At 39.9% G+C, this 16,890-nt stretch overlaps 2 protein-coding genes across 3 annotated transcripts in view; one reads left to right on the top strand and one right to left on the bottom strand.

Annotated features, from left to right (window-relative positions):
- The window catches only part of mtap (methylthioadenosine phosphorylase), a 28,071-nt gene extending 22,634 nt beyond the window's left edge, over positions 1 to 5,437 (top strand). For both annotated transcript variants that reach the window (NM_001140147.1, XM_045722598.2), the window contains 2 exon segments: positions 3,206 to 3,331; positions 4,108 to 5,437. In NM_001140147.1, the coding sequence (NP_001133619.1) occupies positions 3,206 to 3,331; positions 4,108 to 4,149 (168 nt within the window). In that variant the 3' untranslated portion in view covers positions 4,150 to 5,437.
- A 1,948-nt stretch (positions 5,438 to 7,385) lies between these two features.
- LOC106610370 (cyclin-dependent kinase 4 inhibitor B) lies at positions 7,386 to 9,892 on the bottom strand. Its single transcript, XM_014209697.3, has 2 exons — positions 9,172 to 9,892; positions 7,386 to 8,013 (listed from the first exon to the last, which is right to left on the bottom strand). Exons 1-2 carry the CDS (start codon positions 9,298 to 9,300, stop codon positions 7,762 to 7,764), a joined length of 381 nt encoding a protein of 126 aa, XP_014065172.1. The 5' UTR covers positions 9,301 to 9,892; the 3' UTR covers positions 7,386 to 7,761.
- Between the last annotated feature and the right edge of the window lie 6,998 nt (positions 9,893 to 16,890).

The raw sequence follows: 16,890 nt of genomic DNA, 5'->3' as shown, positions 1-16,890 counted from the left end.
ATGTGGTCAATTGTCTTGTTACTTGGTCATATGTCTTACATCTGCTTTCACAGCACTTGGACATTTCCAACTGCAATATTAGGCAAAGAATTAGTGGCTAAGAACTGAAATGCGTCAGAGCTTTTTATTTTTACCATTGTAAAACAGTTACTGCTTTCCTTGTTTCAATTTCTCAGGGCTCCCGTCTTTCCCACCACATTCTTGACAAGGTGACATGACATTTTGCCTCACGTGGTATTTAGAAAGAGTCAAATCAAATGTAGGTTAGAGGTCATCGTTTGTGAATTCCATGAACACTTTTCATAGAATCATTTCTCCCTGAATTTTGAGAACTAGCCTTTTTTTCTTAATATCCTGTGTGTGTAGTTAGTCACTTCCCCATCAGTGAGAGCCATTGTTTGGTAGTGTGTCTAAAACGTCCGTGACATGAGGGCTGACGTGACCGTTCCGTTTCTAAAACGGCTCCCAACGTGTACTCCAGCTGTCACACTGACCTAGAAGGCAACTCAATCTGATTTAAATGCATTTATATTCGTACATAAGCAGAGCAGGAATTCAAAATGTGTCTATCAAGTTAATAACTAAATAGTCACATGCCTTTGTCACTAAGCTGTAGCAAAACAAATGCAAATAGTATTTTTTAGGGATTTGAAATTGCACAATGACATTTTGTCTGGTATAAATTTCCTCCTCGTCAGCGTTTTACAAGCAACTGTTTACGTTTCTAATTCTTCCGGCTGATTATTATATCACTCTGAAGTACCTCATGCACACACACACACACACACACACACACACACACACACACACACACACACACACACACACACACACACACACAACAGCTTCCGAGTGACTGGCTGTCACCCACTATCCAGTTGATAAATTGTCTGGGGGAGGCTCGGCTTCCGTGCCCTTACCCGACTTCCCCTTCCTAGTTCCTGCAGCTGACCTCCTGGCCACCCCTCCCCCTCCTTCCTCCTCCTGTTGCACACCCTCTAGCCACATCCTTCCGCCCTATCTACGCCTTCCCTCCCTGGCTCCCGCCCTCCCTCGCTGTGAGCCTGCCAGCCTCCGCTGTGAGCCTGCCAGCCTCCGGTGTGAGTCCTGCCAGCTGAGGTTGAGTCACCGGTATACAGTTGTCCACAGGGCCTGAGAGATCACAACAAAACAGACCTTCAGTTCAGGGGTGTGTTCATTAGGGCACACAACATGTTTTTGCTGGTCACATGTTGTGGTCACTGTGCTACATTTCACAAAGTAACCTTGTCTCATGTTGTAGTGCATCAACATGTCATTAAAAGGTTGTGTAAGTGAATGTCCCTTGAGGAGTACCATGGTAACATACAATCTTGGGTGGCACACCCCAACTGTATCGTGTTATAAACGGCATGCTGTCTGGAGCTGCATGGCATTTAGCCTAGTCGACAGTGAGTGTAGGAACAATTTCTCTGAATTCATCATAGTAATTATCTCCAATGTAGCCAACAATACATGTATGATTAGATCAAATTCTTTACATGTTTTGCTCCAATCTAAATGCTGTTAATAGTGAAAAGGATTGCCTTAACCTGTATTACCTCTCCATAGGATAAGATCAACATGGTTATCATGGCTTTATAGAGCCGTATGTATTATAATGGGTTTCTATCATTACTTACTGTAAGTAGCAATATGTATCACATCTTGATGCAGCCCTTGCTTGGTCTAAAGTAGTGCACTAAATAGGTGACCAGGTGCTATTTGGGACACACATCTTGATGTTGTTAGCTGCTGTGTCCAAAGTGTCCATGGACACATCACTCTCTGTCTGACAGAGAGATGGCTACCACTCCCTAATGTGTTTCAGTTATTGTCATGTGTTGTCATTACCACTGATGACTGGGCGGTAATGTAATGGAGTGAAGGACCGCTGATGACTAGGCGGTAATGTAATGGAGTGAAGGACCGCTGATGACTAGGCGGTAATGTAATGGAGTGAAGGACACAGGTAGGTAATCACACAACAAGCAAGGGTTTAACAGACCATTAGATTATCTTTTAGTGATTTTCATACTCCCTTTTACTTGAGCTGTTAGCTATACCATGCTGTAAGGAGTACAGGTGTGACGGGCTAGCTGCCAATGTTTACAGAGGATGGGCCTAGCTTTCAGAGCACCCCGTTTTACACCCTGCAAGGTGTAAATCCTAAAACACATGGGAAACGTAGTATGAAATAAATGCCTGCTATTGAACCATGCTCATTGCGCACTCAAACTGAACCTGTAGGCTACAGTACAGTGTAGGATGTCTGTGAACTGGGCAAAAGAGAGGAGCTTTAATTCACAGATGTGTTTATTTTGTACCTCACAATATTTCAACTGAGGCTTGGGTTGAAAAAATATATTTTATTTGCGCTCAAGTTCAAAATGAAGTTGACGTTCGAATGCGGTTGCCTGGAGACAATCACGAGACGGGTAAGAAAGGAAAGTGAAAGTAATGTTGACAGTAGCTGCAGGTCATAACGTGTCCAACCGGCTCTGTGACTGGTCAGGCGTGGCACTACCATCTGTCACGATGACTCTGTCAGATTACTGGGGTGTGAATTTTCACCAGCAATAAAAATGGGCGATAATATCATGGAGTAATTACACAACAAGCAAGGTGTGTGTGTTCAGGAGGGCGTTTTTATTTATATATATATATATTAGGCCCAGTGTCGTCCGGGTTTGTATGTGTATATTTGAGATAGATATATATATATATATATATATTAACCCTTTATTTTACTAGGCAAGTATGTTATTATTATTATTTACAAGGACGGCCAAACCCAGACAACACTGGGCCAGTTGTGCACTGCCCTATGGGACTCCCAATCACGGCTGGATGTAACGCAGCTTGGATTCGAACCAGGTACTGCAGTGAAGCCTCTTGCACAGAGATGCAGTGTCTTAGACCACTGCGCCACTCAAGAGCTACTATTACTCTTCTTAAAATGAAAGAGGAAACAAATGGTGTAGCAGCCCGGATATTGACAAGAAGAAATGTACTCATTTATTAAAAACCTAACATGTTTTTTTTAACCTCCTTTGGTCTTGCAGGTGTTTAAGGCTGTCAGTTGCCATCTTTCTCCATATTCAGAAGGTGTCTAGACTTTACAGAGATCAGCACCTCAATCCCACAAAAAAAAACATTCATTAAATGTATTTCCTGGTTGTCCCAGGTCTGCGTCGACAACGTCCTGAAGACTATGAAGGAGAATGCCAACAAGGCCAGTAGTATCCTGCTCACTGCTATCCCCCTGATCTACACCCAGGAGGACTGGACCCACACCATAAAGGCTCTGAAGGTAAGATTTACCATTGTAATGTGCCCAGGTTCATCTCTACAGGGGGGTTTGAATAGAAACTGTATCCTCAGGCAATTAAGTGCTTTATTTTTTTCCCATCTTACTGAATATTTTGCCCTGCTCATCAACCTCACCAAGCAAGTGAACACAGCAACGTACAACACAAAACGTGTAACCATATGGCTATGTAGGAGAGCTGGTGCTGTTCAGTGTCTTTCTACTAGGTCAAGCGCTCAGTAAGCACATTCTCACTGAGTTACTGCTTATTCTCAGTTACTCATTCTTACCGAGTTACTCACTGCTGAGTCAGCCTGCATCCACATTGGATAGTTATGGGGTGATAAAATGATGAGCTGTCCTGATGCCTCCATGTCAGGCTTCTGGTCTGTATTTAAAGGGGATGTATTTTAGGACGTCAAGCTCAGAATCTACTGAATCCTGATTATAGAACTAATGGAATAGTCCCAAAAGTGATAAGAAATAAATGCTATTTGAACTCGGGACACCTGGCTCTGAACCCAATGAGCCATAATGTGAAGGCCCCTAGGCTTACCCTCGCTTCCTTATTCATCCTCGGTGACACTTCAGTCAGTGAGATGGTGACTGCAATTTGACCGCTAAACAGAAATTCCAGTCTGGCATGCTTCGTTACGCAAACACTCAAAACTAATGTATTAGTTTGTTTTACTAACAGATTGCAATATGTATATTTTCTAAACTGTTTTTGTTAGTACCTCTGCTACTATTTAGTGTTTCTGTGTTTTGGTTTCTTTCAGACAACAGCCCAATCCTCAATAATGCTACCAAAGCAACACTGAGAACCACCGAAAAGCCCCTCTCCACCCCTGTATATCAGAGAATGACTTGCAACACACCAGCCACCAATACCAACAATGGATTCATCTCTCTTGATTCCTCATCAGTGAATCACAAGAAAGTGCCTGATATGCATGTTTTCAGTACTGTACATTTGCCAGGATTTCACAACACATTTGAGTAACATTACATTGTTTGCCAGAAGCATACCATTCTGCATCCCACTGCTGGCTTGCCTCTGAAGCTCAGCAGGGTTGTTCCTGGTTGTTCATGGACGGGAGACCAGATGCTGCTGGAAGTGGTGTTGGAGGCAGAATAGGAGGCAGAAAAAAAAAGGTCCCAATGCCCCAGGCCAGTGATTGGAGAAATTTATCTGTGTAGGGTGCCGTCTTTCAGATGGGATGTTAAATAGGTGTCCTGACTCTGGTCACCTAAAAGATCCCTGCTAAAATAGGGGTTAAACATTTCTCTCTCGCGCGCTATATATATATATTTCACTGTTTGTATACTGTTCATTTCAGCCATGTTTTCATACTGTAGATACTTTAATGAGTAATTACATTCTAAAATGTATGTCTTCTGAAAGAAAGGTTAAAGGAGTTAGTCGGTTGTTTTTCATGGATTGTTTGTAGCCGGTATGGTCTGTACATGTAGGTCTATGACAAACAAGACTTTTGCACAGAGTATATTTGGATCAGGACATTCAATCAAAAGCAACTGCCACTTCCGTTGATAAAGCCTCAAGCCTGTTTATCCGGCTCTGGGGTGAAGTTTCGTTTAGGTACATGTCTAGGATCAGCTTCTCCAATCCTAACCATTTAGTGGAGAAAATGCTAAACTGACCGAAGACCAGTGACTAGGTCCAACTTCACCATACTACGTTTATCCACTTTTTGTTGCTCTGAAACAAGGTCAAACTACATTGTTGATAGATTCGTGGCTCTTTGCTCCTAATTATTAGGTGAGGGAATAGTGGATTCATGGCTCATATCCTTTCCATTCGATAAAATGCCTTGTTTCGTTAAGAAAGACTTCCACTGAGGGCTTCATCGATCTGTCTCATGTGACGGGATCATCTAAAACTATCTTCAAAACACTTCATGTTAACCTAGCATTTATTTTTATATGGATTCACAGCTGCAGTATTATGTGCTAATAGGGTTCACTTCAGAAAGTAGGCTTAACAGTCAACATGATGGTTGATATTCAGTTATGATTGTGTTCGACTGCATGTACAGGCAAATGTGTTTGCAAGTGTGACAAAATCAATAAAGTTATGTAGATTGGAAATGTGCTTTCATTTTTTTTTATCAGGAAGTTGGGTTAAGGTTAAGATTCTAGCTAACACTTGTTTGTGAAGTAACAACCGCATATGCGCTCAACATTGGACTTCCTGTCATTATGTTTGCATGTCACTCTTCTGTTACAAGTGAAATGATAGGTACTTTTGCAAAATGCGTGTGCCATCATGCCAGATGCTTATAAGATTCTCCCTTTATCCCATCTTGCTACTGTACCTTTAGTGACAAGTTGTCACCATTCAAATACGTTTGACTCGGAGAAAGATGAAGTTCAGGAAGTAGACTGACTAGAGGTTGTAAACATGATGCAGCTTAACGCAAGCAAATAAATACCTTTAAATGACAAACTTCAAGAAGCGTACATGGTTTAAATATAGCCTCCTTTCAAAATACACGAATGCATATTTTACCATTTAATTATTAGGCTTCTTGTGAAATTTGCTTAAATGTCCAATCATTGTATTGGCTCCCTCATGTTGGTCTACTAAACGTTTCCAATTAAAAAAAATGCCACTGCTAAAATGTATCCTCATGACAAATTTGATACTTTGTAATGACTGCTAGTGTTACAGCGGTCCAATTGACTGAAATCATGTTATTAGCCTGAGTACGAATGACGGGGTTCTAAGCATTCATTCCTGCCTTGTTGATCGTGCATGCAACATTTTGTACCAGTGTTCCAAAGTTATTTGTGGCTTCCCGCTGGCCTGGTGCGAAATGATAAGAGAGACTGCACGGGGCGTCATACGTCGACATCCATGCTTTGGTTATGCTTCTCATACACTAAACAAGTGTGTTTTGACCCCAAAGAGAGCGCTTTCTTTTGCTTTATTACCGTGGTCTAGTTTATATTGACCTTTCAAATAAAATGTAGCAAAATGGCGGAATAAATAACATTTGTATTCAAGCTAAAAGTAGGCCTATTAGGCCCATGAACCAAAATCTTACATTATTCGTACAATGTACTATTTGAATTGTCAGGTGACGCCCACTTTGCTATCTCCTCTTGTACAGTAAGTTACACACACACAGTCTCGTGAGTGTTTGTTCCACAGTGAAAAATAAATACGTTTAATGATATTGATTTTTAAATAACTTGGCTATTGTGTAGGGCCAGGGGTATTCAACTCTTACCCTACGAGGACCGGAGCCTGCCGGTTTTCTGTTCTACCTGATAATAAATTGATCCCACCTTGTGACCCAGGACTAAATCAGTCCCTGATTAGAGGGGAACAATGAAAAAACTTGGAACTGGCTTCGAGGTCCAGAGTTGAGTTTGAGGGGTGTAATCTACGTTAAATAAACACAATAGGTCTCGCAGCCTATCCAAAATTCGTTACAACAGAATAAGAATGTTTCCAATATAGTAGGCCTAAATAAAAGGTATGTTTAAGTTGTAAAAATAATTAATGAGTAAATAGTTGGTTATCGAGCTGAAGGGACACACCTTATCTCACGAATGGACACGCTAATTCATTGTGGTCTAGATCCTTCCATTATTTAGATTATTTCCTGCCATCAAAAGTTAAACATTTCGTTCAATGTCGATGCATTGTAGCGAAACTTATGGTTTTCAAATTGAGTTCCATACATATTTAAGTAGGTAGGTCTACTTAAATAATTCAGAATCGAAGTGACCAACTTTAGGTTTGACATGAAACAATGTTCTCGGAATTATTCAAAATTCAAACATAATCAGCTTTATATACAGGAAGTCCAGACCCATTTCCAAATTTCCAATAACACTGTCTTAATATAAACGATTATGGATTATTATCAAAATACACAAATCCATACCCCACATACATTTTTACTTTTGGATTTCTAATAATTCGTTATTTTAGAAGAGTTCAATTCAAAAATAAGATATCAACTCATCATATAATGCAATTTGATAAAAACAATTCTTTCTCCAATCAAAAGTTCAAACGGGAGTATTGAAGGTATCAATACCTGTGTGCTTTTATTTTTGGTTCAGTAAATTCCTCACCTTATCAATATTGCAGAGTATATATTTTCCTATAGCAACGCCAAAGCAATCTGTGATTATTACATGATTTAATATAAAAAACAACAAATAGCCTAATTACAACTTAACACTAAAAACAAAAATTGTACATGTACTTATACATTTTAAGCCTAATTAAGAAACCGTTGATTAAGTGCATAAGTGCAATACTCTTTGAGAGGCATAAATAAAGCATTTTTTTTTATCGAGAAAAAAAGTATTTGAGAAATGAATGGGTCTAGAAAATGCATCCGTATTCTATACAATAAAATCGTCACACAAATAAATACAACTTATCTTTGATTTCACAAAGCCTGCAGAAACGCAACGACATTATGATGTCCACTTTCTATTGCCAAATCGATTGGCCGGCAGTTCCTATTGTCCCGGCTATTCGGATCGGCGAGGAATTGGACAAGGATCTCTACCGTGTCCAAAAAGCCCATCCTGGCGGCATCGTGTAACGGCGTTGTCCCAGTGTGTCGGTCTGCGATATTGGGATCCGCTCCTTGCATTAGTAACAACTGCGCCACTGGTGAACTGCCCATCATCATCACCTAGGAAATACAAATCCAGTTGATTTTACTTACAGACCTTCTGCTAGAATATTTAATAAATATACCTATATTTGCGAGGCAAATAATGTTGCCATGGTGTGTAATACGTTATTTAGAGGGGCATTTGAATAACACAAAATAATACAGTACGCCTATAGTTCTATCAGACCATAAAAGCGCATGCTTTCGTTTCAGATTGCTTAAAGTGTTTTAATTATCCAACAATATCGGTGCTGTTATTCACTTAACAATTTAATAACAATATAATAATGGATCTAAATTACAAAAAAAGCAATTAGGCCCAACTGATGCTATAACATTGTTAAAGGGTATAAGTCGGCCTACAATTTATCTTATGATTTCGATTTTACTTATTTTAATTGCAGCCACACCTTTCGTATTGTAGCAAACCTAAAGAGCATCAAAATGTAGGGCCATCAAAGTTTTAAGGCCAAATATAGATAGGAAGAGTCAGCCATGGCATTTTGATATCAGCCCAAGGAAATTGGTTTTTAGAGTAAGTCATTAAATCTGAACATATTAATAATTTAAAATAAGATTTATCCATATACATGATCTCTTTGACCATTTTTGGGAGAGCAATTTTGAGTTTGGAAGGTTGGGTGTGGTGACCTGCATGCATCCTCCATTGCCCGGATAGAGCTTACATTGGTATTGCCATGGACCATTTTGATAGAGTATAATATCGAATTATTTATATGTTTATTTGAAAGACAAACTCATGGAAATATTTCCAACAATAGAAGTAACAATTTGGACTTGATAAAAGTTAATGGCAGGCCTATAGAAACCACGGGCAATTGCACACCATTCCCATCACTCGGTTCCTGAGGCGCAACAGACTAAACTATGACGTAAAATAAAGCACATTAAAATATATAGAATATATAACAAAGGTAATATAGCTCCAATGCAAATTATTTCACAGTATGACATGCTATTCTAGTAATTTGTTAAGACAGTGTATGTTTTCAACCTAAAAGTCGATTTTTTTTTTTTTTTTTTAAAGCGTCATGGGCCGTCTCTGCAACGTTAAAATATTGATGACACCGTTGAACATTTACTCTCTTTTACAATAATCACGACACGATCTTCACCGATGAGCACGACGACGAGAGCGTAGCGCGAGACACTTACCTGCAGAGGTGTCCGTCCAAAGCAGTTTACACCGTTGACGTCCACTCCTCTTCGTAATAGAATTTTAACACGGTCGGTGTTGCCAGTCGCCGCTGCTGAAGCTAGATCATCCTCGAGAGGCATCGTCATGAGCAGAGATAACACCGCTCGGCTCGTGTCAATAACAGTCCAGCACTTCGCGGATTCCTTTGACAGGTAGCTTCACAATGTCAATATCCGGACATCTCGCGCAAAATTATATTCATTCGAGACAAAAAAAAGCCAAAACAGTCGTTGACGTTTCCTCTTTCAGGCTTCATTCGCATGTAACGCGATAGAAAGATCCTCGGTCAGTTGGCTAGAATAAATTAAAGCGTACATCGTATGACCGATCAGACGGTAGTGTGTCTGGACTTGCCTGTGTTTTGAATTGCTGACGTCATTCTGCAGCAGAGCTAACCAGTCGCGCATGCTCTTTTGGAGCTCTAAAGAACACAGTACCAGGAAGAGAGCGAGGTTGTTGACTGTAGAATTTACAGTGGGACAAATGTTTCGTCAAATCGTCTAAAACCAAGGCGTTGATTCAATATCAATCAATCAATATCAATATGAAACCTATGCTGCTACAATGTCGCCACATTTGTTGTTACAAAAGAACTGTATGCGCTGCAATCTACTGCTACAATGTGTCACCGTCTCTGGCTGATGTTATTGCAGCGTGTGCCTCTCTACACGCTCCGATAGTACAGAATGCTGGTTACACCCGCATTATGACACAGCAGGCAGCAATCACCATAGAACTCAGCTGCTTTCTGCCTGTAGACCTATAGTCTCAATGTCAATACTATTGAGGAACATGTCTGTTTGCTATGCACCTATTGGTGTATTCAATAATGTAGGCTAAAGCAATTGTGCACGTTATATACTGAACGAAAATATTAACCCAGCTATTTCAAGGTTTTTACTGAGTTACAGTTCATCTAAGGAAATCAGTCAATTGAAAGAATGAAATTAGGCCCTAATCTATGGATTTCATGAATGGAGCACAGCCATGGGTGGGCCTTGGAGGGCATAGGCCCACCCACTGGGGAGCAAGGCCCACCCACTGGGGAGCAAGGCCCAGCCAATCAGAATGAGTTTTTCCCCACAAAAGGGATTTAATATAGACAGAAATACTCCTGTTTCATCAGCTGCCTGGATGGGTTGTCTCAGACGTTTAGGCAGGTGAAGAAGCAGGATGTGGAGGTCGTGGGCTTTCAAAGGTCTTACAGTGCCTTCAGAAAGTATTCACAATGCTTGACTTTTCCCACATTTTGTTGTGTTACAGAGAGATTTTTTGTCACTGGCCTACACATGATACCCCATAATGTCAACGTGGAATTATGTTTTTCGAAAATGTTGCTAATGAATTAAAAATTAAAGTTGAAATGTCTTGAGTCAATAAGTATTCAACCGCTTTGTAATGGCAAGCCTAAATAAGGTCAGAAGTAAAAATGTGCATAACAAGTCACATAATAAGTTAGGGTTAGGACTCAGTCTGTGTGCAATATAGGGTTTAACATGATTTTTGAATGACTACCCCATCTCTGTACCCCACACATAAAATGATCTGTAAGGTCCCTCAGTCGAGCAGTGAATTTCAAACACAGATTCTACCACAAAGACCAAGGAGGTTTTCCAATGGGGCAAGCTATTGGTAGTTGGGTAAAAAAAAAAAGCAGACATTGAATATCGTTTTAAGCATGGTGAAGTTATTAATTACACTTTGGATGGTGTATCAATGCACCCAGTCACTACAAATATACAGGCGTCCTTACTAACTGGAGTGGAAGGAATCCAATCAGGGATTTCACCATGAGGCCAATGGTGACTTTAAAAAAGTTACAGAGCTTAACGGCTGTGATAGAAAACTGAGGATGTATCAACAACATTGTAGTTACTCTACAATACTAGAGCGAGAAGAAGGAAGCCTGTACAGAAATACAATTTTATAAAAACCTGCATCCTGTTTGCAACAAGGCACTGAAGTAATACTGCAAAAAATGCACTTTTTGTCCTGAATACAAAATGTTATATTTGGGACAAATCCAATAAAACACATTACTGAGTACCACTCTCCATATTTTAAAGCATAGGGGTGGCTGCATCATGTTATGGGTAGGCTTGCAATCGTTAAGGACTGGGGAGTTTTTCAGGATAAATAAGATGGAATAGAGCTAAGCACAGGCAAAATCGCAAAATCTACACTGGAGTTGCTTACCAATAAGACAGTGAATGTTCCTGAGTGGCCAACTTGCAGTTTTGACTAAAATGTACTTGAAAATCAATGGCAAGACCTGAAAATGGTTGTCCAGCAATGATCAACAACCAATTTGACAGAGCTTGAAGAATTTTGTAAAGAATAATGGGCAAATGTTGCACAATCCAGGTGTGGAAAGGTCTTACAGAATTACCCAGAAAGACTCACAGCTGTAATCACCGCCAAAGGTGATTCTAACGTGTGTTGACTCAGTGGGTTGAATAATTATTGGATCAAGATATATTAAGGTTTTATTTTCATTTTTTTATATATGTTCGAAATTTTCTTCCACTTTGACATTACAGAGTATTCTGTGTAGATTGTTGACAAAAACATTACAATTTAATCAATCCATTTGAATCCCACTTTGTAACACAACAAAATGTTGAAAAAGTCAAGAAGTGTGAATACTTTCTGAAGGCACTGTACATGCTATTTTATTCATTTAGAAGCAGCAAGACCAAAAACCAAGTTTTGGCTGTTAGTGTGTGTGATTCCACGTTCTCCAGAAGGACCGGAAGCAATTTAAAGGACTTGACTTAGGGAATTTGCATTCGCTAAATAAATAAAATCCATATGCAGCTAATCAAAAGCAAAAGGGAAAATGTTTGTTCTTATTTGTCTAAGGCCAAAGTGGAATCTCTCGATCTTGAGAAGATTCTATGGTAGCGAGATTATTTTAACTGAGGATGATGATAATGATGATGAAGAGTAAGCGTGTGTCAAGGCGCTCCCTGCCATGTTGTCTGGTCTGTCTGGGTAAATGTACATTATGTGTTCTGTGTGGAATGCCATTGTGTTAATAGTCTGAGGGTTCGTGGCCTGTCGTGATTGAGGTTTGGCGTGGGTGGAGGTGAGTTGGTTTGGAAGTCCCCCTTCACTATTGATGTCGCATGTGAGTTAAAAAAGGACTCCTCCGTACAATAAGGCCTAATAAAGTGTATAGGTCAAGTCCATTCGTGTACTGTAAACATCCAAACTACAGCAGTGTACACAACAGACATTTTTACACAGTCAGGAATGTGCTTTGAAGACAGTTAAACATTGAAGATCAGTTTTAATAACAGGCCCAGCCCCTCATCAAAGGACTCTGACTGACTCGGCGGTTTTTCTCTATGGGGCTTGGATGCAGGATGATGACATCAGAGGGCTTTGAACTCCATGGTTAGAAAAATCTCCTGCTCAGTGCTAAAATTAACACATTTGCTTAGACAGGAGGACTTTAGATAGAAGACTCTGTAATCGTTTGAGAGAAACTGCTTTTAAAGTGATAACTAGGTTGTCTTGGTCTTCCTCCAGAATAGGAATATTTGGACTTGCACGGTGGCCTTAGCAATGAATGAAAAAAATGTAAAAAATGTGAACCCTCCTACTGCAAATCCAATGTCCTGAACTCTATTTAAACCACGGCTGTGCTGAATATCCCCTAACATTCCCCTAACATCTTAGTGCTGCCTACTGCCCAATGATCCAACACTTCCCAGACAAGCCAACAAGGGGAATACCTCCATTCTGATTCCAGATGAATGATGTCACCTTGTCTGGGCTGTTTTCTTGAAAGCCCCTTTTCTATTGACTGTTTCACACCCTTCCATCCTTTACCACTTCAAAATAATCTCGAGCATTCGAGAGCCTTAAATGTTGAGTAATTGTCTATCAACCCCTATGGAGTCATATGTGACAGATCATGAACCACATCTTTATGAATTCTGAACATTTGTACAGGAAAAGGGATTAGTAGTTGATTTCAGTTCTCAGTTTCAGTAATAGGTATAGTTTCTGTTTTCTGGGGGGGGGGGGGGGGTTCAGTTTGAATTGATCACAATATAGTTCTATAACAAACACGTAAGAGTGTGCAGTATGTGCGTTATTGTTTCAGTCGAATAGAAGTGTTGTCCGAGATGCTTGTCTGACTGCATATGCTTGGCTTTGCCTCCACCCTGTGGGGTCCCATGCTTCTACAGGCAGGCAGAGACGGTATGAGCCAGCCAGCTCTCCCACTCACCCTGACGAGACACACTGACGATATTAATAACCTCTGGTTTCTGGCGTATTAACCGTACCAACGTGTGGTATTTCACTATGCTCCGATGAGAGGGAGCCACTGTGCCCTAGTTCTACTTTCACAATGTTTTCATTTCTCCTACAGTCTCTGGAGCTTGTAGCCCACCCTGACTGATAGGAGTCATCCACAGACTAATCCTTTTACATTTGTGCCTTGCTCAAGGGCACATCAGCATATCTTTCACCTAGTCAGCTCGGGGATTCGAACCATTGACGTTTTGGTTACTGGCTCAATGCTCTTAAGCGCTAGGCTACCTGCCACCCCTAATCCTCAGGACTCCCTTGTCCTCACCTAGGCGTAAAAAAATGTGTTGAAAATGCATTCATTGTGTTAACATTGTGTTACAATGTAATTCAATACATTTCAAGCCTAACACAAACAAATCTGGTTTGAAATGCATTTTCAGTTTTGCGAGTTTATTCATAATCATGTTCTTAGCTCTTGTGTGAAACTTCCAGTACAGGGTTTACCTGTGTGCTTCATGGCTGCTCTCTTCAGCACTTCAACGTCTCTCCCAGCTGTGTGTAATTTACTTCTGCCAGATAGGGTTTGACTGAGTCATGTGTCCTGAGCAGACTTTGTGAACTACAGTACACAGACACACCCTCCTCTGCTATCTATAGTTAGAACAGATTACATCAAAGGAGAAAACACATACCATGACTTGGGTCAGGCACACAGGGACGGTCTCTGACACGACATGAGCATTCAAACTCCAATTTCTGGGTGATAAAGCCTCGGGTCATGTTTGCGCCTTGGCTTTGGAATGCTGTAAGTCTGTTCAGTGGGTTAGTTTCCATGGGGAAAAAATAACAGCAGACATGCATTAAATGTTTCTTGAATACAATGTCAGTACAGTAGGTATGTTTCCATTGAAGGAGGTATCAAAGACAATTTATTGTTTTGTTTCGTTGAGATAAAAAACCGATTTCGCTAGAGAGACCTGTTCAAATGTTGTTTGAGGATGATGTTGAATAGAAAGAAAGACACTATATATTTTTCCAACAATTTAATGGGTAAACCTCATAACCAACGTTTCGGCAACGCAGTGCCTTCTTCCTGGGTTGAAGACAATGCTGAACAGTGTTTGTGGGTAAACTCTACTGTGAGTCACTGACTGTACTGTATCACTGGCCCAGAGGCCTGTTCTGCTGACTAAACTATTGTTAATAGTAGAGTTGTAGATTTTTTAGGTGTGCAGCTGTCATATCAAAACTAAGTCAGGGGAAGCAGCCAGTATAAATAATATCCAAACTCAGAGACCTGCGTCTTTATAAAAAATGTTTTTAAAAAACCTTGTCTGCAACGTTATGATAGAGTAATTATGTTAGACACCAAGTTTTCTCAAAGGAAGCGGTCTATGTAGATCAGTGAATGCTTTGTCTGTCTTGTTCACAGAGTGAGAAACTTGACCTTGGCAATGAACCCTAAAATAGGACCAGGAGACAGCCAGTGTGTTGGAAAAAGACCAAACGTGAGGCATCATCGGCTGGATCAAAGAAGGTAAAAATATACAGAAATCCCACAATAGAGCAAGATATTCAAGTCTAGCAACAGACAACAGGAGCCTACTTCCCTTCTATCTAGGAATAGTCATCGCTGACGTAAACTGTTTTAGCAGCGTTAACGGGAAGAAGCTCCGCTCACACAAACATTCCTGAATCCTAACTTCCTGGCTAATAAACAAGTAAACCGATAGACATTTCTTTGTATTTATATTTTACCGGTTTGCTTCCACCCCCCTTCTCAAAGTTCTCTGTTTAGAAAAGTCTGGTGCTTTGGATTACTGTTAATATATTTTGGATTACTGTTACTATTTTGAATCAATGGAAATTCAGTTATACCACTCCAAATAATTTGTTTGTTTGTTTGTGTGTGTGTGTGTGTGTGTGTGTGTGTGTGCATACGTGCGTGGATGAGGAGGCTGATGTGGATGATGCATACATACTATGGGTCAGTCTGAGGTGAGACACACAGAGAATAAGTTCTGTTCCAGAATGGAATTCATCTCTCTAACCTTGCATTGATCCTGACTATGTTGACGCATCATCACACATTCACTCTATGGCCATTCCAGATGTCTTTGTTGACCTACTCTATGCACTGAATGTCGAACACAAAGGGAAATACATCCGAGGCCCATATCTTTAATGAACAACACACACACTCAGGCAACATGTTTGTCACCTTTTTTTATCATGTTTTTTATTTAACCTTTATTTTACTAGTCAAGTCAGTTAAGAACAAATTCTTATTTATAATGACGGCCTAGGAACAGTGGGTTAACTGCCTTGTTCAGGGGCAGAACGACAGATTTTTACCTTGTCAGCTCGGGGATTCAATCGAGCAACCTTTATGTTACTGGCCCAACGCTCTAACCACTAGGCTACCTGTCATCCTACCTGAGCTTTTGATGGAGACATACTTGAACCCCTTTCGTCTATGATCACGTACATCAGAAATTATCGAGCTTTGATGGGACACAGTGGGAACCAAACCAATTCCGTGACTGCTATTCAAAGTCAGTGTGTCTGGTATAATATTACATTAATAGAACACTGTGATTAGTTCAATAGCTGTAGAGGTGATATAGAACACTGTGATTAGTAGAATAGCTGTAGAGGTGATATAGAACACTGATTAGTAGAATAGCTGTAGAAGTGATATAGAACACTGTGATTAGTAGAATAGCTGTAGAGGTGATATAGAACACTGTGATTAGTAGAATAGCTGTAGAGGTGATATAGAACACTGTAATTAGTAGAATAGCTGTAGAGGTGATATAGAACACTGTGATTAGTAGAATAGCTGTAGAGGTGATATAGAACACTGTGATTAGTAGAATATCTGTATAAGTAATATTAATAGAACACTGTGATTAGCAGAATAGCCATATAAGTAATATTAATAGAACACTGTGATTAGTAGAATATCTGTATAAGTAATATTAATAGAACACTGTGATTAGCAGAATAGCTGTGTAAGTGATATTAATAGAACACTGTGATTAGTAGAATAGCTGTATAAGTGATATTAATAGAACACTGTGATTAGTAGAATAGCTGTATACCGTAATTTCCGGACTATTAAGCGCACCTGAATATAAGCCGCACCCACTGAATTTAAAAAAAAGTATTATTTTGAACATAAATAAGCCGCACATGTCTATAAGCCGCAGGTGCCTACCGGTACATTGAAACAAATGAACTTTACACAGGCTTTAACGAAACATGGCTTGTAACAAAAATAAATAGGCTTTAACGAAACACGGCTTGTAACAAAAATAAATAGGCTTTAACGAAACACGGCTTGTAACAAAAATAAATAGGCTTTAACGAAACACGGCTTGTAACAAAAATAAATAGGCTTTAACGAA

Source organism: Salmo salar, chromosome 08, assembly GCF_965601325.2.
Source record: "Salmo salar chromosome 08, fSalSal1, whole genome shotgun sequence".
Classification (NCBI taxonomy): Eukaryota; Metazoa; Chordata; class Actinopteri; order Salmoniformes; family Salmonidae; genus Salmo; species Salmo salar.
This window is presented reverse-complemented; position numbering and strand designations above follow the sequence as displayed.